General features: G+C 35.9%; 7 protein-coding genes and 1 pseudogene across 7 annotated transcripts; 3 read left to right on the top strand and 5 right to left on the bottom strand.

Moving 5' to 3' along the window:
• Positions 1–3235: 3235 nt before the first annotated feature.
• LOC104756644 (COP9 signalosome complex subunit 5a) lies at positions 3236–5745 on the top strand. Its single transcript, XM_010479265.3, has 6 exons — positions 3236–3868; positions 4016–4297; positions 4395–4542; positions 4643–4731; positions 5261–5338; positions 5436–5745. Exons 1-6 carry the CDS (start codon positions 3479–3481, stop codon positions 5523–5525), a joined length of 1077 nt encoding a protein of 358 aa, XP_010477567.2. The 5' UTR covers positions 3236–3478; the 3' UTR covers positions 5526–5745.
• Positions 5746–7954: 2209 nt separating this feature from the next.
• LOC104756642 (uncharacterized) lies at positions 7955–10939 on the bottom strand. Its single transcript, XM_010479263.3, has 6 exons — positions 10178–10939; positions 9893–10025; positions 9517–9646; positions 9008–9047; positions 8611–8836; positions 7955–8510 (listed from the first exon to the last, which is right to left on the bottom strand). The coding sequence occupies exons 1-6, from the start codon at positions 10349–10351 to the stop codon at positions 8464–8466; spliced, it is 750 nt and encodes a 249-aa protein (XP_010477565.1). The 5' UTR covers positions 10352–10939; the 3' UTR covers positions 7955–8463.
• Positions 10940–11812: 873 nt separating this feature from the next.
• On the top strand, positions 11813–12609 carry LOC104756639 (dirigent protein 11). The gene has a single exon (XM_010479260.3). It carries the CDS (start codon positions 11829–11831, stop codon positions 12387–12389), a length of 561 nt encoding a protein of 186 aa, XP_010477562.1. The 5' UTR covers positions 11813–11828; the 3' UTR covers positions 12390–12609.
• On the bottom strand, positions 12574–14392 carry LOC104756640 (serine rich endogenous peptide 14). The gene is made up of 3 exons (XM_010479261.2): positions 14276–14392; positions 13030–13171; positions 12574–12941 (listed from the first exon to the last, which is right to left on the bottom strand). Exons 2-3 carry the CDS (start codon positions 13133–13135, stop codon positions 12835–12837), a joined length of 213 nt encoding a protein of 70 aa, XP_010477563.1. The 5' UTR covers positions 13136–13171; positions 14276–14392; the 3' UTR covers positions 12574–12834.
• Positions 13579–14381, bottom strand: LOC104756641 (serine rich endogenous peptide 13). The gene is made up of 2 exons (XM_010479262.3): positions 14276–14381; positions 13579–13903 (listed from the first exon to the last, which is right to left on the bottom strand). The coding sequence occupies exons 1-2, from the start codon at positions 14379–14381 to the stop codon at positions 13812–13814; spliced, it is 198 nt and encodes a 65-aa protein (XP_010477564.1). The 3' UTR covers positions 13579–13811.
• A 278-nt stretch (positions 14393–14670) lies between the features above and the next one.
• LOC104756638 (SUN domain-containing protein 3-like) lies at positions 14671–17472 on the bottom strand. Its single transcript, XM_010479259.3, has 3 exons — positions 16981–17472; positions 16719–16872; positions 14671–16604 (listed from the first exon to the last, which is right to left on the bottom strand). The coding sequence occupies exons 2-3, from the start codon at positions 16861–16863 to the stop codon at positions 14761–14763; spliced, it is 1989 nt and encodes a 662-aa protein (XP_010477561.1). The 5' UTR covers positions 16864–16872; positions 16981–17472; the 3' UTR covers positions 14671–14760.
• A 1536-nt stretch (positions 17473–19008) lies between these two features.
• LOC104756637 (endoglucanase 3) lies at positions 19009–21308 on the bottom strand. The gene is made up of 5 exons (XM_010479258.3): positions 20827–21308; positions 20236–20739; positions 19999–20148; positions 19812–19923; positions 19009–19743 (listed from the first exon to the last, which is right to left on the bottom strand). Exons 1-5 carry the CDS (start codon positions 21019–21021, stop codon positions 19256–19258), a joined length of 1449 nt encoding a protein of 482 aa, XP_010477560.1. The 5' UTR covers positions 21022–21308; the 3' UTR covers positions 19009–19255.
• Positions 21309–23599: 2291 nt separating this feature from the next.
• LOC104759362 (F-box protein At1g31080-like) lies at positions 23600–25093 on the top strand (annotated as a pseudogene).
• Positions 25094–26440: the final 1347 nt, after the last annotated feature.

The following is a 26440-nucleotide window of genomic DNA, read 5'->3' as shown; positions in this document are numbered from 1 at the left end:
CAGCTTGAGTCAGCGTTACACATATTCTGGACACATGTTTTTTGGTTTCAGAAAGCTTTAGACTTTAATCAATATTATTTAGTTCTTCGTATGTCTTCTTTTTATAATTAATATCATTGATTATAATTAATCAGCTTACCATAATTTTGGAAAGAAGATAGCGAAGAAAATACTTCTCCTAGTTGTTTTAGTGTCTAGTCTTTAAAGAATACTTCTCCAAATTTGGAATAACCATGCGATTCACAAAACCAATCAGAATATTCTATCTAATATTTCATTTAAAAAATAAGTCAAAATTAAATTAAAAAAAAGCAAAACAAATTAAAGAAACAAATTCTATATACTTTTATTTAAGAAAAAATAAATATTCATCTGGTTTAAATTTTACAATTAAACTAAGTTATATATCGGTTTGGGTTTATAAGTGAAAATTAAGGTTTAGATTTTACAATTAAAACAAAATTATATGCCGGTTTGAGTTTACAAATGAGGTGGTTAGGGTTTAGATTTTACAATTAGAACGAAATTATGTCGGTTTGGATTTACAAATGAGATGGTTAGGGTTTAGTTTTTACAATTAGAACGAAATTCTATGTCGGTTTGAGTTTACAAATGAGATGGTTAGAGTCTATATTTTACGATTAAAATGAAATTATATATCGGTTTGGGTTTACAAATAAGATGGTTAGAATTTAAATTTTACAATTCAAATAAAATTATATATATCAGTTTGGATTTATAAAAAAACGGTTTAAGTTTTAAATTTCATAGTGTATATAAATTTTAAATTTCCTTATTTTAATGGGGTAAACCTAAGTATTGTCCTTTATAAACCAACGTGATAAAAAAAATATATCTTCTAAACTATCATCAGATTATCTTCTAAATTATCATCAGATTACCTTCTAAACTATCATCAGATTATTTCCTTATTCTAAATTATCTTCTAAGTTTTAAAAATTACCATCAGATTTTTAGCTTTACAGGGCATTTAGTGGGTTTCCAATTTAGGTTCAGACGGGCCCATTGCTGAATCTGGCTCGTTACAACCCTAGTCCAGTTATTGGATGGCCTCCCTCTCTATGTGTTCAAACTTCACTTAAGATTGTTTCCTTAACCTTTTTACTAATTAGTAATTAGTATCAAATTATCCCTCACGTGAAAAACTGTTTTATTTCTTTTATTGCAGCAAAAATAAATCTTAAATGACATAAATTTTACCAAACGTGTTCAAATCCTAAACACTCCTATTCATCTCCCATTTTCAAAAGTTCTTTAATATAAAATCTGAAGCCTCTATTTTCTTGTTCACAAATCAAACACCATTTTTTCATGATCGGACTTCATGAAACTTTTCTTTTACAATTTAAAAAACATCCACACGTAATAAAGAATGAGACGAAAACTAATGGTGCATAAATTACAGAGTGACAAGTCTTCAACACTTCAGTCATCTCTAAAACATGATCTCTACTCTAGATGATCAAACAAACAAATAACCATATTCTCAACAACCATAACTTTTTCATCATTGGTTTTTCATAGCTAACTAGATAATGTGAGGTTGAAATTAATAGAATACAATATAATTATATATTTTTTATAGTTTATATAACATAAATACTCTTTTAAATAAGTATCTATTTTGTACAAAAATTATAATTTTTTTTCTCTCAACTATGGTTTTATAGCTTTTATTTGGAAATTATAATATTATCTACAACACAATATGTTCATAACAACATAATTTTCATAATGTGATAAGGACAGTAATCTTTAAAATCATAATGTGATAAATATCATAGTGGTTAAGATCCTAATAAAGAATTGTATGAATATAATTATGAATGATATTTAGATATTCAACTTTTTTTTTTTTTTTAATTGGTATCTTTGAAAGATCTTTTGTGAATTGTGTTCAATTTTTTATTTTTATGTTTACTTTTTATTTTATTTTAATTATTGGTTTGGAAAGTAGTCTTGCATCCAAAAAAAAATTAATTAATACGACGTCGTTGGAGAAGCTCTCAAAAGCCACACATGTGACTCAAGACGGCCCCTTGCGTTGTTTTAACAAGTGGGATGGATTAATTCATAAATTCATTTAATTAAATGAGTTAGATGAATAATTGGGTTAACCGACTATAATACATATTAATTAATATTTAATATTAAATAATTATAATTAATTACAATATAAATTAATTAATATTTAATATAAAATTATAAGATGATGATGATGACATCATATTGTTGACTATGATATATATATATATATATATGACGATGGTGATGTTAATATGATTATGAAAGTATAACGATGATGATGATGATAGTTACATAATGGTAGTATGATGATGTTGATATGATGATGATGATGATAGTATGATGATGATAATATGACGATGTTGATATGATGATGGTAGAACGTTGATATTTAAATCTCTCATAACGATCCCACAAACCACATGAGAATGAGATGTGCTCGAGATATCAATATTAACTCAATATATATTTTGATCGTAAGGAAAATAAATTAGTTTCATTCGAATGTTTGGTGGTGACAAGAGTCTGATAATATATCTTTTGTCCACCCACGTTTAGTGACATGAGCCATCGAGAAAGAGGACTTGCTTGTAAATGAGCAAACTCCACAATACAAAACAACAGTCTTACGTCCGTAGGAGACTAATCTGCCTTTTCGAATATGTTATACCCAATACAATACTTGTAGCAAATAAAACTTAGTTGGCTTTATTTGACAAAATAAATTTTGTACAATGACATTCTGATGCTTAAATCATAATGGGATTGAGTGGAGAGTAACATGAAAAGCTACCGATTTACCAAATATTGAGACATATGATGATAATATTTGAGCGTATTTGAGTGTTTTAATGAACTTTTAATCGAGTATTGATACCGGAATACTAAATTGCGAGACAAATGAATGGTTCACTTGGTAGAATTATAGAGCACGTCTACACCATTTCAAGAGAAAATCAGTAATTTAAATTTTATAAAATGGGATACTAACTAGAATTTACTCTAGTTTTGATAAATTTGGTTATTATTATAAAAGTTCCAAAAAATACTTCAAAGAAAAGTACGAAAATTGTAAGGAAAAAGATTTCGGTGTATTGATTGACTCATAACTAAATTTCCATAAAATACTTTATAATCTAAGAAATTAAATTTACATTATATATAGATTTACATTACATTAAATTAAAATGTACATTATTATGGAGTATTTTTGGATTAAAGGTTGTATTAGTCCCCCAATTGCAAATCCATAGACATATTAAAAGAGGTGTGCCGCATCTCGCAAACGGGTTTTTAACCCACATAACCCAAAAAGCTTTCTTCAGTATAAAACCGATTCGACAAATCTTATAATCGGACTCTTCTTGGATCTTTTATTTTTTGCAAAATTAGCAAAACCCTAGATTTCTTCTACTCTTCGTAATCGATTTCAATGGAAGGTACATCGTCGGCCATCGCGAGGAAGACATGGGAGCTAGAGAACAACATTCTCACAGTCGAACCACCAGATTCATCCTCCGACGGCATATTCCACTACGACGACGCTTCGCAAGCCAAAATCCAGCAGGAGAAGCCATGGGCTGCCGATCCTAACTACTTCAAGCGAGTCCAAATCTCAGCGCTCGCTCTTCTCAAGATGGTGGTTCACGCCCGCTCTGGTGGCACTATCGAAATCATGGGTCTTATGCAGGGTAAAACCGATGGTGATACCATCATCGTTATGGATGCTTTCGCTTTGCCTGTTGAAGGTACTGAGACTAGGGTTAATGCTCAGGCTGATGCTTACGAGTACATGGTTGAATACTCTCAGACCAATAAGCTGGTAAGAGCTCCTTGATTGGCTAGGGTTTCTCTTTTGTTCCTACTTGATTTATGGTGTTTTAGGGTTTTAGAGATTCCCTTCGTAGTGATTCTTGTTTTATTAGCTTTTGGTTGATTGATTAGTTATTTATGTAACTTGAACTTATAGGCTGGGAGGTTGGAGAACGTTGTTGGATGGTATCACTCTCACCCAGGGTATGGATGTTGGCTCTCGGGTATTGATGTTTCGACGCAGATGCTTAACCAACAGTATCAAGAACCTTTCTTAGCTGTTGTGATTGATCCAACAAGGACTGTTTCGGCTGGTAAGGTTGAGATTGGGGCTTTCAGAACATATCCTGAGGGACATAAGATATCGGATGATCATGTTTCTGAGTATCAGACTATCCCTCTTAACAAGATTGAGGACTTTGGTGTGCATTGCAAACAGGTACTTATCATTCTCGATGATTGATTTTTTTAATCTAGGAGGCTTAGATTTTTTGCTATTGTGATTGATTGATTGATTTGTTGTTTGTATGTGGCAGTACTATTCATTGGACATCACTTATTTCAAGTCTTCTCTTGATAGTCACCTTTTGGATCTCCTTTGGAACAAGTACTGGGTGAACACTCTTTCTTCTTCCCCGCTGCTGGGCAATGGAGACTATGTGGCCGGACAGATTTCAGACTTGGGTAAATTCTTGGATGTGCTAGAGCATGTTAATTTACTTTTAACCCAGGTCGTAGTTTAATATTTTCCCTTCTCTTACCATTTAATCTTTTACTGGTGAAGCTGAGAAGCTTGAGCAAGCGGAGAGTCAGCTCTCTCACTCCCGGTTTGGAGGAGGAATTGCGCCAGCTGGTCACCAAAGGAGGAAAGAGGTTTGTCTTGGTGGCTTTAACAAATTTATTTGCTATCTTCTCAATCTTTATTGACTGTCTGAGATACTGGAGCATGATTTTGAGCTCATATACATATGCCGCTTGTCAAGCTTTTTCCTATCTAGAAACTTAACGTTTGGCGAATTAAGTGCTACTATCAAGATCTAGCGACTTGGATGGGTAATTTGTAGTTTGATTGATAGCATTTGAGATCTTTATTCTCAGGCAGTATGTTGATTGGATATAAACTGATCATAGATACTCGCTACCTGCACAACATTATGGTTCACCTTGTCTGGTTGTGGGATTTCACAGTTTTTAATGTTTGTTTAGTCAAAAAAAATGTCCAGAGTTGTTTAAGTTTGCACTAGTAACACTTGGGAGACTTTGATGTGTCAATTATTCTAACCAGTTGTTGCCAATAGTCTTGTGTCTGCTTCCTAGTGTAGTATTATTATCTCTGGCTATGTGACTGTTTTGGTTTGGGAGATTTCAAATTCTAAGCAGGTGTTTTTTGAATCACTTTCAGGATGAGTCTCAGCTCGCTAAGATAACTCGGGATAGCGCAAAGATAACGGTCGAGCAGGTTCACGGGCTAATGTCACAGGTGAGTGAATACATTCTGACACGCTGATACTATTTTGATCCTTTGTGGTTCATGGATCCATAAGATTCACTAAACTCTTTCATCAATTGATATGCAGGTTATTAAAGACATCTTGTTCAATTCCGCACGTCAGTCCAACAAACCTCCCAGTGAAGCATCTGATCCAGAGCCAATGATCACATCGTGAAGTTTGTTATTCTTTTGTTGTGTCTGCGCGAATTGACTTTGGTTTTGACCCGGTTTATGAGGCAATGCACATTGTTTCCTATATCTCTCTAGTGTAGTAGTATCTGCTTCAGACAAGCTCTTTGGGTTACTCTAAAATGACATTAACATGACAACTTCGATCATTATGTTTTTGTCTTTGACATCTTGAATTTGGTATCAAAGGCTTAGTAATTATTCCATATACAAAAGAGCATGCCTGTGAAAACCATAATCCAGACGCATTTAATGATTTCAAACTTGAAAGTCAATTAACAGTTGCGGTTTACTTGAAGAATGTATGACTGATACACAGCCATGTGCTATAAAATTTGATACAACCATACAAACGTTACCAAAAGAATGAAGCAACAAAGAAAAGAGGTTCTAAAATCAAATCTCTAACACTTGTACAAGTTGTCTTCATCACTTGAAATTCAGTTATCCTCACAGGAACAGTTAACCTTCCTGTTGTTCACATCTCCTTTGTTACAGAGAGAAAAAACTGAAATTGCCAGTACAACAAGACAGAGAAGAAAACAGTCAGTTGGAAGTGATTAAATTGAGGGAGTAACTCGAGTAGAATAAGAGTAATACAGTAAATTACTTTCTCACTTAACCAGCGCGTCACTGCGTAAAAATCACAATTTTTGGGCCTTCAGTGATATAACCCGACCTGCTTCGTTTATGATACGTGATCATGGTTAGGTAGATTAGCGTATGGTTAGGTAGATTAGCGTATGGTTTAAGTATTTTCCATTTATGCATTAGGGTTTTGATTAAGTTGTATCAAGACCTATATAATGGTCTTTATTGATTAATGAGAAACCAAGCCCCAAGAATTAACCTTAATCTCTAAGAGAGAATTAGGGTTAAGAGGGAGCTAAGCTTTCATATCTTCCTTAATTCACAAGCAAATAGTTGGTTCATAACAGTTTACCAATAAAATGGACAAATTAAAGTAAAGCCCAATATCTGCCTAAAGTGTAGTTGAATAGAAGAAGAAGAAGGTCTGAGTCTGAGAGTGTTCGTGTTCGAAGCCAAGCAGAACTTTCTTCTTCTTCTTCTTGGTTTTGCCATTGATGCATTGCTTTATCGGTTGGTTAATCGAGGCATTGAAGCGAGAGCACTCTTGTTAAGAAGTTGAAACCCTCACACCTAACATTGTGCTCGCGCCTCGCGCTTCTCTTGTATCTTCGTTTTTTTTTTTGTTCTTTTTTTGAATTGAAGCAATGCTTCGATCGTCTTCATCATGGATCTAACTTGTAAGAATCATCTTCTAGATTTCTCTCAGCCATTTGATACATTTGTGATTTCATTCACTTCTTTTTTTTTTGCCATATGGGAGTGTGTTTAGTGTATTTATACGTTTTGGTTCTTTTGGACTTATTTAGTTAATGGCAGATCTCAGTAGTCAGTAATCCCCTAAAGACATGAATTTGATTTAAGAGTATTTAGCATTTCCTCCAAATGCATTTAGATTTTAGACTGTTCTGTAGTCTTTTTTCCTAAAGCATCTTGGTTAACACAAAGCAAGGTTTAGTTGATATAGCAATCTCAACTTGAGTTTGATGACAAGTTCAGATGTGTGGAATCTTTTTCCAGGATAATGATTTCTTTATTCTCATCTCACTCACCATTTATGAGGTCCAAGAAAATGTGTGTTTATGTAGAAGCTGAGGATTTCAAGTTCAAACCCAGAGAGGTACATTTCGGTTGATGCACAAAGATATTATCACTTCCTTCAGTTTGTGTGGTACAGGGCTGCACTGACACTCCTGTTGCTCCATCACATCGTTCATGCTTGGGACCATTAAAGTGTTTACTTACAAGATGTTGCATTAATAGACTTGAGAGGTGATTGTGGATGGGTTACAATTTTCTCGCAAGATGTTTAGCCCTTGAGTCAGACAACACTAGAAGGTGTGAAACGGACTGAGAAGTATTGGGATACTTGAGAGAACATTGAGGAAATGTGAGTACAGTGGGTCATTGCTCTGCAGTATAAATCTTTTGTTGATTACAGATCCAAACCAATATGAAGTTGTAAAGACAGACATGAACAGAAAGTGAAGAAAACTCGGAATCAGACAAGAAAGCGCCAGTCTTTCAATGTATATATATCCCTAACAGGTACTGTTCTGATTCCCAATACTGTAATTACATCGTTGGCCTTATATTTCCAGTATCCTTCTGAACATTCTAGAGTAAAAACTGAAAAGCATGAAGTTCGTAGATGTGGCATAGTATCCTAGGGGTTATGGGATGTTACTCCCCAATGTTTTTAACAAGTAGTAACTAACAGTAAACAGAGACATTGAATAATGCATTTTATTTGAGAAATATCATCTGAGACTTGTGGAAGCTACTAAGACTAGCTAACATGTTGATGCAACAAAAAGGCTTGCAGGGTTTTTGTTTTGCTTAATATGCATATCATTTTTCAGACTTTAAAGAAGCACATAGTTTTGGTGCTTGATTTTTTTTTACATTAATCCTAACAGACATTTTCTTTGTCTTGTTGATTAGCCATCCCTAGGCTTAAACAACATAACAAATTAAGCTGATACATGCATCAGCTTGAGTTTTAGCACATGAGTGATTGATGATGATGATGCTCCATTAGCAATATTTCTAGAAGAGAAACCCATTCTCTCGAGAAGATGCAATTGCAAGAAGGTGAGATATGACATAAACGACATGACCACCACCATCTAAAATTGGAGATCCCATTGGGGGGGTCTGCAAATTAAAAACCACCTCAAATTCCATAAAATGAGGTGGCTTTTAGAGCAGAAGGAGAGGAAAAAAGTGTTGAGATTAGCAAGAGATCATCCATTAAACCATAGAATGGCTCTCTTGACTTGAGAAGAAGAAGATGATGTGAAGCTTGATAGCTACCAAAGAGACTCTAAGCTTCTTCAACGGTAAGGAATGAGAGGTGGCTGAAGCGGAAAGCCGGTTACACCTGTGGCACAGCAAAACACACTTGTCAACAATATTATTATCGTATATATGTATCTTTTTTTTGCCTTTGGTGTTTTATATCTTATATGTCAGATACGAACCTTGTTGCATAGAAATGGTCGCAGGAGAGTAATGGTGAGGGTTATAAGAAGACAAGTGATGATAAAATGGTTGTGGCTGAGAGAAGTGTACTCCACCATGTCCACCACTGCCACAAGGATAAAAAGGAGCAGCGGATGCGGCTGCTGCCGTTAGTCCACCGCCTCCGCCATTCCCGTATACTCCATATTGTCCCCCTGAATTGCAGCCGTACACGCCGTATAAGCTCTGCGACACATCATGTTAACTAATTGTTAGATTAAGGTTATGTTATATATGAATTATGATCATGAATAAACCAAAGTAATAGCTAATTGTTAGATTCTCTTAGACAGAAAAAAAGATTCTTAAGTTCGTTATACGAACTATTATGTCAGAAAGATAAGAAAAGTTACGGACCGTAGGGAATGATGAGTAATCTGGCGAGTATGGAGAGTACCTGCGAATATAAAATCAAATGTGTCTTTTTCAATTACAAAACAAAACAGAGTACACTTTTAAAGAGTGACAACAGAGATGAATGGATGCACGTGGCACGTGGTCATGACACAAAGACGTATAGAAAGAAGCATGTGAGGAGAGAGAGTAGAATGATTGGTGAAAGATGGAATAGGAATCAGTACATTTTTTTAGTTTTACAAGCTGTCCGTTGACCACTTTGTCAGTCATTTAAACTCTACAGAGAGTTATCTATCTACATTACTAAAAATAATAATAGTGTCGGTCCACAATCAAAATGGAGACATTAGAGGACAGCCAGCTATGTTATGCAATTGCATTGAAACTTATGAGTTGGCATTCTTTTGGTCTCAAATGGTATCATCATCATGTTATGTTGATGCATGCATGTACTAATCATCATTATCATTTTACATGGAAAAAACAAAGTAGGGAAAAGAAGAGTATACCCAAAGAGATTGAGAGGGAGGTGGGGATAATGAGGGAAAGTTGGTGGTGGTGGTGGTGGAGGAGGTGGTCCAAAACCAGTCTGCATTGTTCCCATCATCACTCTCATATTGTTAATCCTGCCTCCTCCTCCTAACACATTAAACATCATCATCACCATCACTTTGATGATCGATACAATGATCCATTAACATCAATCACCAACTATATATTAAGGTTATTAATTTCGATAGTTTGGTCACACAAGTTTCTAATTTAATAAAACCAACTTTGCATACTCACTAACCATATATATTAACTAAGAATTATCCCCTTTTGTTTCCTTGATCTAACTTGCATAGCACCATCTAAAGAGAGAGATAGATAATATATATTAACCATGGTTAGGAGTGGAGGGCTTGGATCTTTGAAGACCAAGAGAGGCAAGATTGCAATTTGCTCTTCTCCCGTCGATCACCGGAGTAGCGTCCACACAAGCTCTCCTCGCCGCCTCCGCCTCCCTAAATGTCACCTGATCATTGATCATCACCACTTTAACTTATAATTTCCCCTTTCTAATTAAGTATACACCGTATACATATATACATATCACTCTCTCTTTCTATATATATATATATATATATATATGAAGGAGAAACAAGGAGTTGTATATACTGTACGTACGAATCCATATCCCTTGGATCTGCCGGAGGCCTTGTCGGTAATGACTACGGCTTCCAAAATTTCCCCAAACTGCTCAAAGTGCTTCTTGAGCGTCTCCTTCTGCGTCTCCCAAGCTAGTCCTCCAACAAACACCTTCGTGTACGTCGTGTCTCCCAACCCTATTCCTCCCGCCATTTTTTTCTTTCTCCGATCGATACTCTCTCTCTCTAGGTATAGGAAGTTAAAAAAAGGAAACCAAATAGCTAATCTCTAGCTATATCTCTCTATAACTATGTTTCACTTGTGGGATGGTGAGAGACACAAAGGTTAATAAGCAAGAAGTCGGCTAGTCTATATAAATAGTAGAAAAGAGATTAGAGATCTACTTATAGTAGTAGATTCATAAGATAAGTTTTTTTTTAGGGTTGATTGATATCAATATTGTGTAATGAGAACAAGAAGAAGAGGGAAGAGAAAGAAAAAAAAAGCTGGAAATAAAATAATTAAAGTGATGTTATTGGACGTAGATTATATAAACAGACAATATTGCCCCCATTATCCAACATCATCTACGCATTTGTACTGGTCGTGTCTCTCACGCAGCCTCTTTGCTCAAAGGATCTGTGGTCGTGACGCGAATGGGATATGCGTGAGAATTGAGGCATCGGATGTTTTATTTTATTTAATTGAATTATCTCCTGCCTGCCGGTACGTTTCAATTATTTAAAGAGAGAGTAAAGGAGGAAAAAAAGGTATGATTTACACATTATGAAAATGTTTTATTTCCCTCATTTTCTCTAGCTAATATAGTTTTTATATCCTTCTTCTTAACAACCTACATCTAGCTAGTTGGTCAAATTTAAGCAACGGTTGTAGTTTAATTTGTACTTTGTGATCTTATTGAGATATAGTTGTAGTTGTTATACAATTTATTTCGAGAAAATTGGAGGATTTGATTATACAGTACTTTTTCATTTGGGCCAGACAAAGGCAGTTTTTAGTTTTATTTGTATATATAATTGTGGAGATGACGTACGTGTGAGGCATCCGTTGTATCACTTGTAAATCAAATATTGTGTTTTGCTTTGTTCTTTGTTTTTGCATGGGTCTTTTATTTATCGAACATATGAATTTTATAATACAACTTGTAGTTATCAATGGGGACATTATTCTAATTTTCTCTTTCACAAACTATACATTTTAAAAAAAAACAGTAAAATAAATATATTAGGTACAAGATCTCTTACTGCGCAAAGATAATCTTCTCCATTGGAAGAATCACTTGTACCTATTTCCTATTATTACCCAACCAAGCCGTAATATAAAAAGCCTTGCAAAGAATACATGCATTGTGTGGTTCCAACTTCCAAGCCTTCCTTTATAAAGTGGATGGATCATTCTCCATTCATATGGTTTACAAAACGAAGATCATGGGAGAGCACTCGAACCATCTTATATGTACGTATTCTTATAAATTATCATTTACATATATTCGTAGGTGTGCGAATCTCTAGTTGTTTATAAATCTAACTCCCTAGTTTTCCTCGTCAACGGACATGTTATTGTCACAAATCTATAAACTTTATATGTACATTTACAAATGTTATATAAACCAACAAATTCGTGCTATAAATCACATGTTTTCAACATTGTAGCTACAAAAATAACCAACATGTCTACACCTTTTCTGCTTCTCCTTCCTTTGATCTTCAAAGCTATCCTCCTTCTTACCGTCACTGTTACACAATCCGAAGCGTACTCCACAACGACTCCGTTTCAAGGACATGATCCGGAAAAGCTCACACACCTCCACTTCTACTTCCACGACGTCATCTCCGGTGACAAACCCACCACCATCAGAGTCGCTGAAGCCCCGAGTACAAACTCCTCCGTCAGCTCATTCGGTGCGGTTCTGATCGTCGACGCCCCGTTGACCGAGGGTCCCGATCCAAGGTCGAAGGAAGTAGGGAGAGCTCAGGGGATGTACGCATCGACGGACATGAAAACGTTTGGCTTCACAATGGTCTTTAACTTGGCATTCACGGAAGGAGAGTTTAACGGCAGCACCGTCGGGTTGTATGGACGGAATCCTATACTGTTGAAGGAGAGAGAGTTGCCTATCATCGGAGGTACGGGGGCTTTCAGGTTTGCTAGAGGCTATGCACTGCCCAAGACTTATAAGAGTGTTGATAAAGATGCCGTGGTCGAGTACAATGCATTTATTTGGCATTAATCGTTTGGGATACATATATATTGTTTCACATTTTGCTCTTTTATTTGTTTCTGTGCCTTTTAAAGTTTAAATAAAGATTTAAAGGTGTAATTTGAGTAAAACACTGTTGTAACTGGATTTTTTTTTTGGTTTAGACTTTGGACACATATGGTTTACCAAAAAAAAAAGGGGCAAAATTATCTAATTTTATCTAAACATACTTTATTATATATAGCATACACACATAATCATAGATACAAACTATATGATTTATATATATAATCCAACATGATCTGAAAAGGTCGTCCAAACTTGTATGAGACATATTAATCTTGACTTTTTCATTGTTATTGTTTTTCTTTTCTTCTTCGTTTGGTTCTTTTAACATAATGTTGATCGTTCTTCTTTCACACTGTATAATCTTGATCACACTTCTTCTCAGTTACTTGAGCAAAACGAAGATTGTTTATGGGCCTCTTCCTTTGGATGATCTAGAAGGTGGTACAAATATTGGAGGTGCCATGGGAGGAGGAGGAGAAAGATTGTAATCGCAATCCAAACGCAGTTTGTTACCTAATAACCAGATTGTATATGATCAAACAAAGAAAAATTTAATTAAATTTATGTAAATAACAAAGAAAATGCGAGTATATATACTAACGTAGGTGGCGGTTGGCTTTGGCTACTCCAACTTGTGAGGAAACAAATAAAAGCAGAAGAAACAAGGAGAGAAGAAGAGCAACTGAGTTTGATGTTTTGGCAGCCATTTTGTTAAGTGTTTCCAACTCTCTCACAAGTCACAACTACATAACAAGACCAGCTCATGACTTAATTATATAGTATCAGCAAAAATAATAATAGAAAAACATCCTTCAGATGTAAGAAGATAAGCATCGTTTAAATGTACAAGTAGCCGCCAACTACATTTCTTCTATTCAACGCGTTTTTAAGTTTACATACGAGAAAGTCTCTTGGCTCACGTCCTGTTCTGTTTTAAATTTATGTCTTCTACCTACTAAGGTTGAATTTGTGACAAAGTATATATAATATGATATATAGTCTCTTCTATTCTATGTGTTGAAATATCATAAAAACAAGGAAAAGTTTGTCATATAGCCACATATTTTATTTCGTGTTTTAAAAAAAAAAATTGGTCACAATTCACAAATGGCCACAATAATGTTTGTTTTTTTGGTTAATTGGCCACAGATTTAACCTCTCAAGCCTCAACTGAAATTAATTAATGATGATTTAGCCATTGATTAGTTTCCCTACAATATAGATGTGGCCAAACCAGTGAACCATTACAACCGACAACCTATTTATAACAAAACACTACTATATGATCTAAAAACGTGACATGATCTTCCCAAAAAGTTAAAACTATTAAGAGATCATAACAACATTAGTCTAGAGTCTTGAGTCTTGACCAGTATAGTTTCTTCATGGACCTTTTCCTTTGCGTGATTTAGAGGGCGGCAGATATATAGGTGCGGTGGGAGGGCGACGGTAATCTACAAGCGGTTCTTGACCTGCTTTTTTAACATATTACATTTTCACTATAAGCTTTTCCATCATCTACGTATGCTTTCTTCTTTACTCATCAAAAAAACAAATTTCGACTCTTCTTTAACATGAAATGACCATGATGAACTAAAAAAAACCGACAAAAGTTTTTCACTAGGAAAACACGATTTAATCATCATTCACAACTGAAAGATTAAGAAGATTAATGAAGATATAAACTGTAATCCCAAGAAAAAAAAAAAACCCCCTCAATCAATCATAGTAAGTACTAAGTTATTGGGAGTTTATATTATAAATGTAGAATTCTTGTTTCAGAAAAAAAAATAAGAAGAAAAAAACACAAATATATAGCAAAGCAAGAGACTGAATAATATACTAACGTTGGTTGCGTTTGGCGTCGGCGACTCCAACCTGAAAAAAGATGAATGACAGCAGAAGAAGCAATGAGAGAAGAAAAACAACTAATTCCGATATCTTTGTAGCCATTTGTTAAAGACTTAAAAGATAAGTGTAGTCAACTCTACCACAAGAGCAGCTCTATTTATTGAGAAAATATAATGAATCTTCGTTGAAATTGCGGTACTCAGTCACGGGTCCCGTTGTACTCACCTACTACATTTCCACTCCACCCCCACTTACTTTCACTTTTTTACGTACATCCGCAAAATAAGACTCAATTTGGCTACGTTATTGGGTTATTGCAATAAAGCCGAGAGGCATTTGAGTTAGGTATGTTTCCAGTTTCCTGGTTCAATTCCATATACCGGTTCAAGAATGAGTTGCAACAGTATGTATATTCAGATCAACTAAATCAGTAACATATGACTCTACAGTGTAAAAAAAATAAAAGACCAAAACTCTCTCATCAAAGAGACAAAACGAACATAATGAATGTCGAACTAATCAATAACAAGATCCAAGCACCACCAACGGTCTTCTCTGCTCGTCCTGTTCCCATACCGACCACAACTGCAATAGCCGCGATAGTCCCAAACGCAAGACACACGGTGAACACCATTAACCCTTTCTTCTCCATCCACTCAAGTCTTTGCCAAACTTGTTCTAGCCTTTCTTTTACGTTTTCCTTCTCTTTCTCAGCTCTCTCCATCTCTGCCTCCAATCTCTTTCGCCACTCTTTCATCTCCTCTGCTTCACTCACCATCCTCTCTTGCCTCTCCTTCATACCTTCCAAGTCAAGTCTCAAAGTCACAATTGCATGTTCTCTCACAACAGCTTCACGGTCCATCTCCTTGAATATGTTCCCGTATCTTGTGTTCAGTTCCTCTAAGTATCTCTCTAGTACCGATAGATTCAAGTCCAATGACCTTAACTTCTGCATCAGTATCTTCAGCACTGTGTCCCCTGGCATTCTGCTTCCTGGCTGATGATGCCTCATCTCTTCCACGGGCTCCGCCAGCTTATTACTATTCTTCGCCATTGATGCTTCAGTCTTCGATAACATATTCTCTGGTGGGGCTTCCCGCTCGTTCTCTTTCTTCATGCTCCTCTCATCACAAGCATCGCCTTCACAGGACTCTGCTTGCTGCACTGGCTTCTTCTCCTTCTGCTCAAGATCTCCCTCTCTAGTTTTGAATGTGTTTTTGTTGTCTTGGACAGATATCAAATCCTCCAGCATTCGTTCTACGGCATCCACTCCATAGACTTCCATTAGACTCAAGGTGCAGTAGAATTCTGAACCATAATGACTTAGAAACTTTAGCTTTAAGTATCTCACCCATTTTGGATCAAGAAGTGTAAAGTTCTGCTCATGCTTCACGTTTGAAGCCGTGAAGTTTCCCATATGAACCCATGTATCAGTGGGATAAACTAGGGTGCCTTGAAGCTCAAACTCTTTCAGATTGGAAGAGTAATGCTCGAAATTAGCGAGTTTGATGGTATTTACCAATGTCTCTTCTGAAAGTTCCACGACAACAAATTTACCTTCAGTGGAACATGGATTCCTGAGGTACTTATCACTGTCTCGGCTTAGGATGCTTGCAGCTCCTTTTGCTTCCTTGTTGGAAGACAGGACCTTTGCGCCTTTTGAAGCGGATGCATAATTGTACTCTTTCCCTCCAGGCTCCATCCTGTGAATCACACCACTGACCTGATCTGATAATGATTTGTTTCTGGAATTAGACGTTCTGCTCTTGAACTCATCAAGACCAAGCGGAACAGCACGAGATGGTTGATCAACCTTTGAAACATTGGTCTCGGTAACATTCCCTGAATCTGTTTTGTTCATATTATTTTGCTTCAAAAACTCATTGTATTTGCTCTCTGTACCATTCCTTGTGCTTGTCTCGTTCAATTGAATTTGCTTCACAAAGTTATCATCTTTGCCTTGTGTATCATTCCACGTACCTGTATTGTTCATCTCACTTTGCTTAGAAAAGTCAGTATCTTTGCCTTCTGCATCATTCCCTGTTGTATCCGTCTTGTTTATCTCACTTTGCTTTGAAATGAAACTGTCCTTGCTTTCTTCTATACCACTCCCTGAAACTATGCTATTGGCCTCTGCTTCCTTCACAGATTTTTCTTTCTCTTCACTTTCTTTAATCGGGTTTGTATCATCACTCCGACTCAAATCAGATATATCATGAACAGAAGAAGGCTTTAATATTGATGAAGCATCAAAGGGAACAGCTTTTACATCTGATTGACCATCATCAAGATCAACTATTCCTACAGAGTTAGTCAAAGCCGCATCTGCAAGTCCATAAGAGTGATTTGGTTCTTAATATGTCAAGTGTACCATTGCTTTTATCTATGACTAGATGCTATCACAATGATCAAAAGAAAAGGAAGTTGAAAAGGGTATACCTTTGGCATACAAGGTGGATAAGAAAGAAAGAAGCCAAAGGAGAAACACAAGAGACAGAGAGACTTTGTAAAAGCTGTTGTTGCTTCTTCCATTATCAGAAACTCTTGTTCTAGTTCTAGTTCTTGTTCTACACAACCTTTGCATTGCACGCCCCTGTGTTGTTTACCAGCAAAACACATACTTAGAAACGTGAAAGACGAAGACTTTTTAATCAAATGAGGAATTCAAAATCGCAAGATCGGAGTAAAGAAAATAACCCACCTGAGAGAGAGAGAGAGAGAGAATCAAAGAAAGGAGATTTGTATGATCAGTAAAAAGAAACCCCCCAAGGGAAGAAGAAGAAGAAGAAGAAGAGGGTTTGGTGGTGGGCTAACGTCGCCGTCTCCGATGAGTCTGTAATCGAATCAATAGAGGGGAGTGATGTATCTTTCGTCTCCGCATCACTGAGGAAGAAAAGCGTACACGGTTGGTTCGTTCACCAATCTCTATCTCTCTCTGTTTCTCTGTATTTTTCTGGGAATCTATTATATGAAGAAGGAAGCAATCACACAACGAAGTTTTTTTTTAACGGTTGCGGCTGTAAAAAGGTAAAAGAGTCAAAGGAAAGACTTCAAATTGACAATAACAAGTTTTGTTTTCAGAAAGAAGATGATGATGAATTTGGTCTATGAATTTACAAAAAAAATTGCAATTTATTGAGACAGAGAGCCGAGAGAGAGAGGTTATTTTTTTAATATAGTATATTTTATTTCCAAAGTGTAATATTTTTTCTTTTTATTTTTATAGAAAAAATTTACAATTCCCAAATGTTGTGCTTTGTGTTCATTTTTTGTTTTCATATTTTGTAGGGATTCGTATATTCTTTAAATATTCGGAAACCAAGATAAATTATTATTCTGTTTATTACATTTTAATCATTTTATAAAGATATTATTATATAATACATGGTTGAATTTCTTAATATGAGAAAAAAAAATAAAGATATTTTTTTTTTTTTCTGAAAATCGAACTTCAAGGACCAAAGTTATGTGTATTTTTGGTTAGCTATTGAATCAGAATATTTAGCGTAAAAGAAATATCAATTTATTGATTCATATCTCGAACCTGAGAAAAGTAATGACTTTTTATTTATGTTTATTTCAGAAGAGTTCAGAAATTTAACTAATACAGTAGTTATATACAGTAACGTGTATTGTGTAGTTATAAATTGTTGAAACAAGTTTTGAAGCCTCATCAAGGTCTCCACATATATTTGACCAAAGAAAAAAGTCTATTTATAACAAAAAAAAAAAAAAAAAAAAACAAAAAATTGTCAATTTACTTATAATCAGTGTTCAAGAAAGCGCTAGGCGGTATCTGGGCGGTGACCCGGCGCCTAGCGCCTAGAACACCTAATCGGGGCCTAGACGGTTTTTAGGCGGTTTAGACGTTTACAACATAAAACATTATATATATAATTATGTACAAATATATGTTAGAAAAATAAAATAAAATTATAAATTATAAACAAAATTAACAAAAATATATTTATTTAAGTTATATTAACAACATATAAACATTTATAATTACGTATACAAATATAAAACTTAATAATTTAAATCTATATAGTTAAAAATCAAAAATAAATATTAAAATTAAATTAATGTAATTTTAAGCGATTTAGGCGGTCATCTAAGCGTCTACTGAGCGCCTAGCGCCTAGACGGCGCCTAGGCGGCCGCCTAGACTGCTTTTTTGAACACTGCTTATAACAGAAAAAATACTCCTATGCGAGCAAGAGCAACTGATTGGGTTTACCTCGAGATAGTAAAATAAATACTAATTTTATTCATAAACTATTGGATCGGCTGATTTGGAGAATAGGGAAAGATGACAAAAAGGTATAGAAAGAAGGCAAGAGATGAGCTGTGATTGTGCGGCACGTTAACGTGGACGCCAGCTTTCATTTCATTTCTTGATTTGTTCTCCTTCTCTCTCTCTCTCTCTCACAGCCTGTCTCTGTTCATTCCCTTCTTATTTTATACGTTACAACTTACTTCATAATCTAAAAATCAAATCATATTCTCTTTTTTTGTTGGTGGCTTGATGCAATGTTGTGTTCGGTTTATTTAGTTTAACCCTTTGTTAGATAATATACACCATTCTATCTTTTGATATCATCTTTGGACAATGGACCAAAATGAAAATTTGGTATGGAACACATTGCTCACGCGGTGGTATACTAGTCTGGCTCCAAACATGACATTAACTAGTTTTGGCTGGTGCCGTGTTGCGTAATGTGTAACATGCGTTTGCACCAGTAAAATCCGTAACTCACTAATTAAGAGCCAAAGATTGGCTTTCTAATTAGTCCATCAAGTTTGGCTCTTAATTAGTCCATCAATAATGGACCTTAAGGCCCATTAGATTTTACATCTGAAATAGCCTTACCCATTTACACGGTAAGTTAAGGGTTTAGACCAAACCGGTTTATCTAACGAACTTTGACCAAATGATATAAACTGATAAAAGAGTGAGAAGTGGCGGCGATTTCACGGCTACCGGCCGCCGGCGAAATACGCCAATGGTCCGACGAACGCGGCGTTGATGTAAGTAGCTGGCTCTGATCGAGCGTAATCGTCTCTCTGATCTGTGTACTCGTCCTTTTGATTCGGTCCTCCGACGATTGCTCCCGTTAATATGTTAGGGTTAGGGTTCTGTGTTCGGAAAGATTGGAATCCGCCGTTGCATCCCAGAGAGTTTGAACGGACGGCTCTGCTCGGGAGAGATGAGCCTCTGTGGTGGATTCTTTTAGGGAAATTGGATCCGAATCCAACCATGTACGACATCTTCATTGGATTCACACCGAGGATGTAATCGACTTGTCTCCTCGATAGATTTATCAATGCGTTGGGGACGATGACTGAGTTCCCGCAGTTGAAGGTTTGTTTTGCTGATTTCATGTATTTGGCGTAGGTCGTTAGCAAGAATGTTATCGATGTCACGTATTGTAGATTGCTCTGAGGTAATTTGTACATCAATCCACCTGAAATGGGAAACGTATTTTAGTAATCATCGACGTGATTAGTGTTGTGATGAATCGTGTTAAGTTACCTGGAGTGTATTTTGTGGACGAGGTGGGAGAATTAGGAAGGATCTTGCATATGAAATTCTCAGCTGCTTGCTTGTAGGGTTCAAAGTTGTTGTCTTTGTTTAGTAATGCTCTCTGCGAAAGAAATGTGTTTGTGAATGGTGATGCTCAATTGTGTCTATGAATGTTAAAGGGTTGAGATTGACATACTCGTGAGAGAAGAACATATGCACCGGCGTATTTATTGTCCCAGCTGAAGATGTCTGTCTGATCTCCACCTCCTAAGGATTTTATGAAGTTTGTGTAATACGGGTCGTTGGTTGCTCTATGCAGCCATGCCGCTCCCCACATCAGCTCGTCCTGTAATCAGAAGAGTAGTTTAGTTACAATGATTAAATTGATAGGTCTCTCTCAGATACAGATGAAGGTAGACATATGAATGCATACCTTGTAGCCAGAGTATGAGCAGTAGAAAGGGCAGACGGAAGAGGAAAGGGAGTCACTGTAAGCGCCACGGTATTGAATGGCAAACAGCATGACCTTCTTCGCTGTGGCCAGGAGCAAGCGAGCGTACTTGGGATCAACTTTCCTGAAAACCATGGAGCTTGCAGCTAGAGCAGCAGCAGTTTCTGCGGCTACATCAGAGCCAGGGTTTGATGGGGATACAGAGTAGACTGTGCGAGGAGTGTCCATATCTTCTGGGCGTTCCCAGCACTTGTGATCACCATTAGGGTCTCCTACTCCAACGTAAAGCTTCCCTGGAGTGGCCCTGGCGCATTTCAGTAGATAATCAGTGGCCCAACGGATGGCCACACGAGAGTTCTGGAGTTCAGATCCCATTTTCTTACCGTACTCCAAAGAGCTCCAGGAGAGCATCGTGGTGGTGAACGCCATTGGGAAATTGAACTTCACATTGTCTCCAGCATCATAGTAGCCTCCAGTCAAGTCCACCTGCAACTCATAGCATGTTATTAAAATGGATGTTTTAAGCTTTTACCGGCTAGTAGTGACAATGGATTTTACAGTTAAGGGTCTTACATGAGCAGAGGAGCCATCAGAGAGGCCAGAGCTGAATCTCCATGAGAGTTTTTGGTCACCAGGGAGGCGACCAGAACGCTGACCTTGGAAAAAGAGCAACGACTTTGAGAGTGCTTCTCTGTAATTGGGACTGGCATAGGTTTGTTCGAGTAGAAGCACAGAGAGAAGGAACACAAAGTAGAAAGGAGAAGCCATTCTTGTAATCGTGTTCGCTTGAGGGTACGGCTCGTTCACACACGCGTATATATAGCGAGAGAATGAAAACGAGGCTGATGAGATTTAGAGCGAAAAATATGGCTTTTTCGAAATTCAGCTTAACTGTTAAAAAACGGTTTTAAGTTACTTCAATTCGAATCCCTTTTTCAAGATTTTTATAATATTTTATTGAATTGATAAGTGGATTATATGAATATTTAAGTGTACTACTTTATGACTCATGACTTGATTATCTCTATCTTCTTTTCATTGTAAAGTTATATGTTCTTCTTAAATAACTGATATAACAACATAGGCCTGTCTATATGAGTTCACATATTAGCCTAGTTTTAATGTTTTTGATACCTATTTTGTACCATAGTAAACTGTAATAGGAATCTTAAAAAATTGCAATACGTAATATAGAGGATTAGAGATGTAGATAGATAAATAAAGTTGATCAGAGAGGGTGGTTAGTTAGGTAAATCTTAGTTTAGGTAGGTTAGTGTTTTGGGGATTATGATTTAGGAAAAAGAGACAAAAGAAAAGGGGAGGAACGTAAATGGCGCCAAGATAACGGCGCCGGGTCAGTGGGTTTTAAATTTAAAAAGGTTTTCTCAAGTCAAGTGTAATTAAACACGTAATGATATCTTAATCTCTTAAATATTAATTGTGGTCTTATACGAAAGGTTGTTACTTGCATAGGATGAAAAAAATATTAGTCTCTTCGTTATTTTAGTGGTTTGGATTTTAAATTCTTTACAAACAACCCTTTAGATTACAACTAGGCACGATGTAGCTCTAGACTCTAGTGTTGGACCGGCGATACGTGCCATTAGTTTTTTTTTGGTATAAATGTATATCATTTGTAGTTATGCCGCATCCAAATATTGTTTTTGTCTCCACCATTTTGTCATTTTTTATTTTCTAAAACCCAAAACACTACAAACTAATGTTTCCTTACCCTTGCTAAAATAAGGAATGCCCTAGAAACTGAATTCCCTAGAATAAAATTAGCTCTTCATGCCTTTAAACCCCATGACAATGAATTCCCTAGATTAGAATTACATGTAGTTTTACATACATAGTTTACATACATGATGCGGAAAAATATAATTATATATAGATTCTCGACTGACCTTTTTTTTTATTTGTTGGTAAACTACATGATTCACATTTGATGGCATGAAGAGCTCTATATGTTCGGGTGAAAATTAGCACCACGTAATCATTAGGGAAAAAAAGAAATAAAAACGACGTTAAATTCTTAAGGGGTTTGCATAAAAGACGGCTTTAAACCTAAAGAGAGCTGAGATTTGAAGTTAAGCAAACAGAAACACCTTTATCTCGTTCCACAGTGAATCAATGTTTGCTTAACTTCAAATCTCGATTTTAGTGGTTTGAACCTAATATCTTGTAGCAAAATCTCGATTTACAGGAGATTCGCGCCTGATCTCTCTAGCACTGCACGTGTAATTTTAAGGATAGATCCTTAAGAGTAGGAGACCATATAGTATGTAAATGTTGACCCTTTCCTTTCTCATGCGCCATAAAAAAACGTTCATAATTGATATCAAACTAAAACTAATTTCCCTACACACACATACGCTACATCGTTAGTTTTTGCATCAAAGGCCAAAACATATCGTTTAATACATATTATTTTTTTCAAAATATGCTGGCTAGTCGGTTAATCATTCATTAGGGACATACACCTAAAAAGACTTGTATTTTGCAGGACAACCATTTCAAGCTCTTGCAAATAATGTTATAAAAGTGTAAATCATATTAGGAGATATTATTATGTACAACGATTTGTCAATAATCAAGCATACATGCCATATTATATCAAACTAGTCTGAGCTCAATTAATCTAGTGTGTTAAACTATCAGTTGAGTATTTTGTTTGTTCACACAAAATCAGTTTCTTTAAATACAAATTTGTTTTCATCGAGATTCTTTCTTCAATAGATGTTTTATATGCTTAAGAACCTTTTAACATCATTTAAAATAATCTAATGTTTGACACAAAAGGCCAATGCTTGAGAACCTTTTAACACATTTAAAATCTAATATTTGACACAAAAGGCCAAAGCAAAATTTGGCATCATCCAGTTCAGTTTCAGTCGGGTTTTTAACTGAGCCAACACTGAAGCTTAATTATGTCTTTCGAAAGTTTAGTCGTATGAGTTTATGAACAAATAAGGGAAACAAATTGAGACCTAAAGAATAAAGATGAATGAAACAAATAGAAAACAGTGCAAACAGAAAAGGTAAATGCCACTATCTTGAGAGAATGCAGATTCATATATATAGACTCTTATTTATCTCATGCAATTATGCAAGAATCAAGAGTGACCAATAAAGCTTGTTGTAACAACTTGTTATTATTTAATCTGCAAATACCATATAACGGACTTCTCGGTTTAGCATTGCTTCCGCTTAACCAGTAACATGGGGGAACCATTATTCTCTGCGTATAAGAAACGCTTCTTTCTTTCATTCTGCAGCATTTTATTTAATCAGCCACAGAATGGCTTTCGGTAAGAGTCTTCTAGGCTGCACCAAAACTGTTTCTTGCAGTGTAAGTCAGAGAGAACCATATATATATACTTTGTCCCAGTCTCTTACTCCAACGTTATACTTTTAGATGATTAAAGCCCATAGATTAGCGGCTTAGCTCCGACCTCGAACGTACCTACAATTTTCCATATAATAAATTCAGAGTCTCTGCTGTTGTGACTTGTCCATCTAAACTCCATACAAAAACCATGAATAGAGAAGAAATCCCTAATGATCTCATTCTTGAGATACTCTCTAGATTGCCTTCAAAGTCAATCGGGAGGTTTCGCTGCGTGTCAAAGCTATGGCGGTCAATGCTTCACAAGCCATATTTCATCAAGTTGTTCTTGACCAGGTCCTCGACTCGTCCTCGTCTCTTAATTGGGGTCCGACAACGTCTTGGGTGTAGCTTTTTCTCGGCGCCTCAGCCTCAGAATCATTATGGGAAATCTTCGTCTCTTGTAGTGGCCGCCGATTTTCATATGAAGTGTTCTAAAGACGTAAGCTTAGTCATGTGTAGATATGCCTCTGGTTTGCTCTATTTTCCAACTATGCCAATCTCATATATGGATAAGGATGGAGCGGGTATCATATGTAACCCTACCACAAGACAGTTTGCGAGCTTGCCTCGATTGAGATTACTACCTAAGTTAGATTACGGTCTTAGCGGTGCCCTTCTAGGGTTTGACCCAATTGGAGGGCAATTCAAGGTATTGTCCATGAACAATTGGGTTGACAAAAAAGTGGCCCGCTATATTCTGACATTAGGAAGTGAAGAAGAGGGATGGAGGAAGATCGAATGTCCCTTCAACGACGTTGATCTGAATGGAGGGGTATGCATCAATGGTATTTTGTATTACATAGCTTACGATCCTGAGGATCGATTATATCTAATAGTTTGCTTCGATGTTAGATTTGAGAAGTTTAAGTTTCTAACTCTAATAGGCGGCATATATGGTTTGTGTACTAGATTAATAAATTATAAAGATAGATTAGGTGTGATCAAGTGGGAGTATGATTACCATAATGTATATTTATATTTGTGGGTTCTAGAGGATGTCGAGAAGCAGGAATGGTTGAAATACGCCTACACTCTGAGGTTCGACAATAAAGTTGTTAAGGATTATGGCAATCTTTCCGTTGTTGGGGTGACTGCTTCAGGTGAAATTGTTTTGTCGAAGTATTATGCATATACACCTTTTTATGTTCTCTACTTTAATCCTGAAAGGAACTCTGTTCTAAGTGTTGAAATCCAAGGTGTTGGAGAATATCATGACTGGATTGCGCCTCCTGCAGTTTGCGCTTTTGTAGACCATGTGGAGGATTTACAGTTTAATATTATGAAGGCAACATCTATAAACCCAACACAACAGAAGAATAGAGCCAGGAGACATCAATATCATCTAGAGAAGATCATCAAGTGAGGGCCGTTACTCAGCTGGGACAAGATCGTCGTACATTTGAGAGTATTAACAATTTTGATGCTCTCTCTCTCTTAGAAGATGATTAAAATTTACAGGTGCCGAAACCTACTACTAGCTACTCAAGTCATCTAGAAAATATCTTCATGTGAGAGACGAAGCAGCAAGAGATGAGAGATGGCATGTGGAGAGGCAGAGATCATTGGAGTTATAAAAGAGTATACGATGAGGAGAAGAGAGAGAGGTTCTATGTGCGTTTATGTTATTTACTTATAACTACGTGAATACGCTCGCCCGGAAATCTGATATAAATTGTTTAATTATAATCGGGCATCTCCAAACCCCATTCTATTTTAGATTCAAATTTTGATTATAGAGGAAATCTGATATAAATTGTTTAATTATAATCGGGCATCTTCAAACCTCATTCTATTTTAGATTCAAATTTTGATTATGGAGGAACATTTGCTCCAAACCAACTCTATATCTTACTTTAAAATAGAGAAAATTGCGAGATTACTCTATATTTAGAGTAACTCTACTCTCATATAGACTAACTCTACTATAGAGTAACACATTGGAGGTAATCACTATATTAGAGTATAAAATAAAGATATATATTGGAGATAGTCTCAAAACCAGAAGTCGTTGGATGTTATTTTTTTCTAACCTCTTTCTAAATATATCATATAAGCCAATTTTTCTCTAAAGCAGACCATCAATTAACAAAGGTTTCAATTTAGCATAATGCATGTTGAGCATCATTTAAAAAAAAAAAATTATGAGTTTCTATTTTCACATAATTAACCACATTTTGTAGAATTATTTATAATAAAATTTAAAACGATATCTATTAACCAAAAAGATTGTAAATATAGAAAATAGACGTAATTAAATATATATTTGATGCTTTGGTTGGGATGTCAAAACGATAGGCGTGTGTGGGAAACCTGTCATCATACCAAATACGCCTGTAATGTGTACCATAACGTCTTCTAGCTACTATTGATCTTTGTACAAGCACCCGTTAGTTGTTATGATTATAATTTATATTCTAACTTTGGTTCCACGGGGTCTCGTATTATTTCCCTTCCCACCACATCAACCTTGTTTAAGACACTGAGAGGTTAAGTTAAGTATACCGCTAAACCCAAAAAAAAAAAGAGACAAATACATGTACGACACATATACCACTATTTCTCTTCCACATTTGTCCTTCTCTATAAAATAACATGCAACGGATTCCATTCTAATAAACTATTTAATTAAAAGACGAAAGCCTATCAACACCAACATTTGCTTACTTTTCACATGTTCGCATTAACATCTATCCACATGTATTAGCCATATAATTATATATGTGACTGCAGAGAGGAGGATTATAAAAATTTATATAATATCTGCCAGTGATTGATTCCCTAACCAAAGCTGAGATG

The sequence above is a fragment of the Camelina sativa genome, chromosome 17 (assembly GCF_030686135.1).
Source record: "Camelina sativa cultivar CO46 ecotype springtype chromosome 17, ASM3068613v1".
Lineage (NCBI taxonomy): Eukaryota > Viridiplantae > Streptophyta > Magnoliopsida > Brassicales > Brassicaceae > Camelina > Camelina sativa.
The sequence above is the reverse complement of the archived record's forward strand: the minus strand, read 5'-3'. Positions and strand labels throughout refer to the sequence as shown.

Bases quoted from the DNA above. Each gene is read 5' to 3' on its own strand.
- LOC104756641 (XM_010479262.3), bottom strand. From the start codon at position 14,381: ATGGCTACAAAGATATCGGAATTAGTTGTTTTTCTTCTCTCATTGCTT. The intron at 13,904-14,275 runs GTTAGTATATTA...ATGTTAAAAAAG, and splicing joins CGACGCCAAACGCAACCAAC to CAGGTCAAGAACCGCTTGTA.
- LOC104756638 (XM_010479259.3), bottom strand. From the start codon at position 16,863: ATGCAAAGGTTGTGTAGAACAAGAACTAGAACTAGAACAAGAGTTTCT. The intron at 16,605-16,718 runs GTATACCCTTTT...ATGGACTTGCAG, and splicing joins ATCCACCTTGTATGCCAAAG to ATGCGGCTTTGACTAACTCT.
- LOC104756644 (XM_010479265.3), top strand. From the start codon at position 3,479: ATGGAAGGTACATCGTCGGCCATCGCGAGGAAGACATGGGAGCTAGAG. The intron at 4,298-4,394 runs GTACTTATCATT...TGTATGTGGCAG, and splicing joins TTGGTGTGCATTGCAAACAG to TACTATTCATTGGACATCAC. The intron at 4,543-4,642 runs GTAAATTCTTGG...TTACTGGTGAAG, and splicing joins CGGACAGATTTCAGACTTGG to CTGAGAAGCTTGAGCAAGCG.
- LOC104756639 (XM_010479260.3), top strand. From the start codon at position 11,829: ATGTCTACACCTTTTCTGCTTCTCCTTCCTTTGATCTTCAAAGCTATC.
- LOC104756642 (XM_010479263.3), bottom strand. From the start codon at position 10,351: ATGGCGGGAGGAATAGGGTTGGGAGACACGACGTACACGAAGGTGTTT. The intron at 9,048-9,516 runs GTATACTCTTCT...TTATATTCGCAG, and splicing joins CTCCCTCTCAATCTCTTTGG to GTACTCTCCATACTCGCCAG. The intron at 8,837-9,007 runs GTCCGTAACTTT...GATGTGTCGCAG, and splicing joins ATTACTCATCATTCCCTACG to AGCTTATACGGCGTGTACGG.
- LOC104756637 (XM_010479258.3), bottom strand. From the start codon at position 21,021: ATGGCTTCTCCTTTCTACTTTGTGTTCCTTCTCTCTGTGCTTCTACTC. The intron at 20,149-20,235 runs GTATGCATTCAT...TTCTGATTACAG, and splicing joins GCTCATACTCTGGCTACAAG to GACGAGCTGATGTGGGGAGC. The intron at 19,744-19,811 runs GTAACTTAACAC...TTCCCATTTCAG, and splicing joins GTCCACAAAATACACTCCAG to GTGGATTGATGTACAAATTA.
- LOC104756640 (XM_010479261.2), bottom strand. From the start codon at position 13,135: ATGGCTGCCAAAACATCAAACTCAGTTGCTCTTCTTCTCTCCTTGTTT. The intron at 12,942-13,029 runs GTTAGTATATAT...TCTGGTTATTAG, and splicing joins CAAAGCCAACCGCCACCTAC to GTAACAAACTGCGTTTGGAT.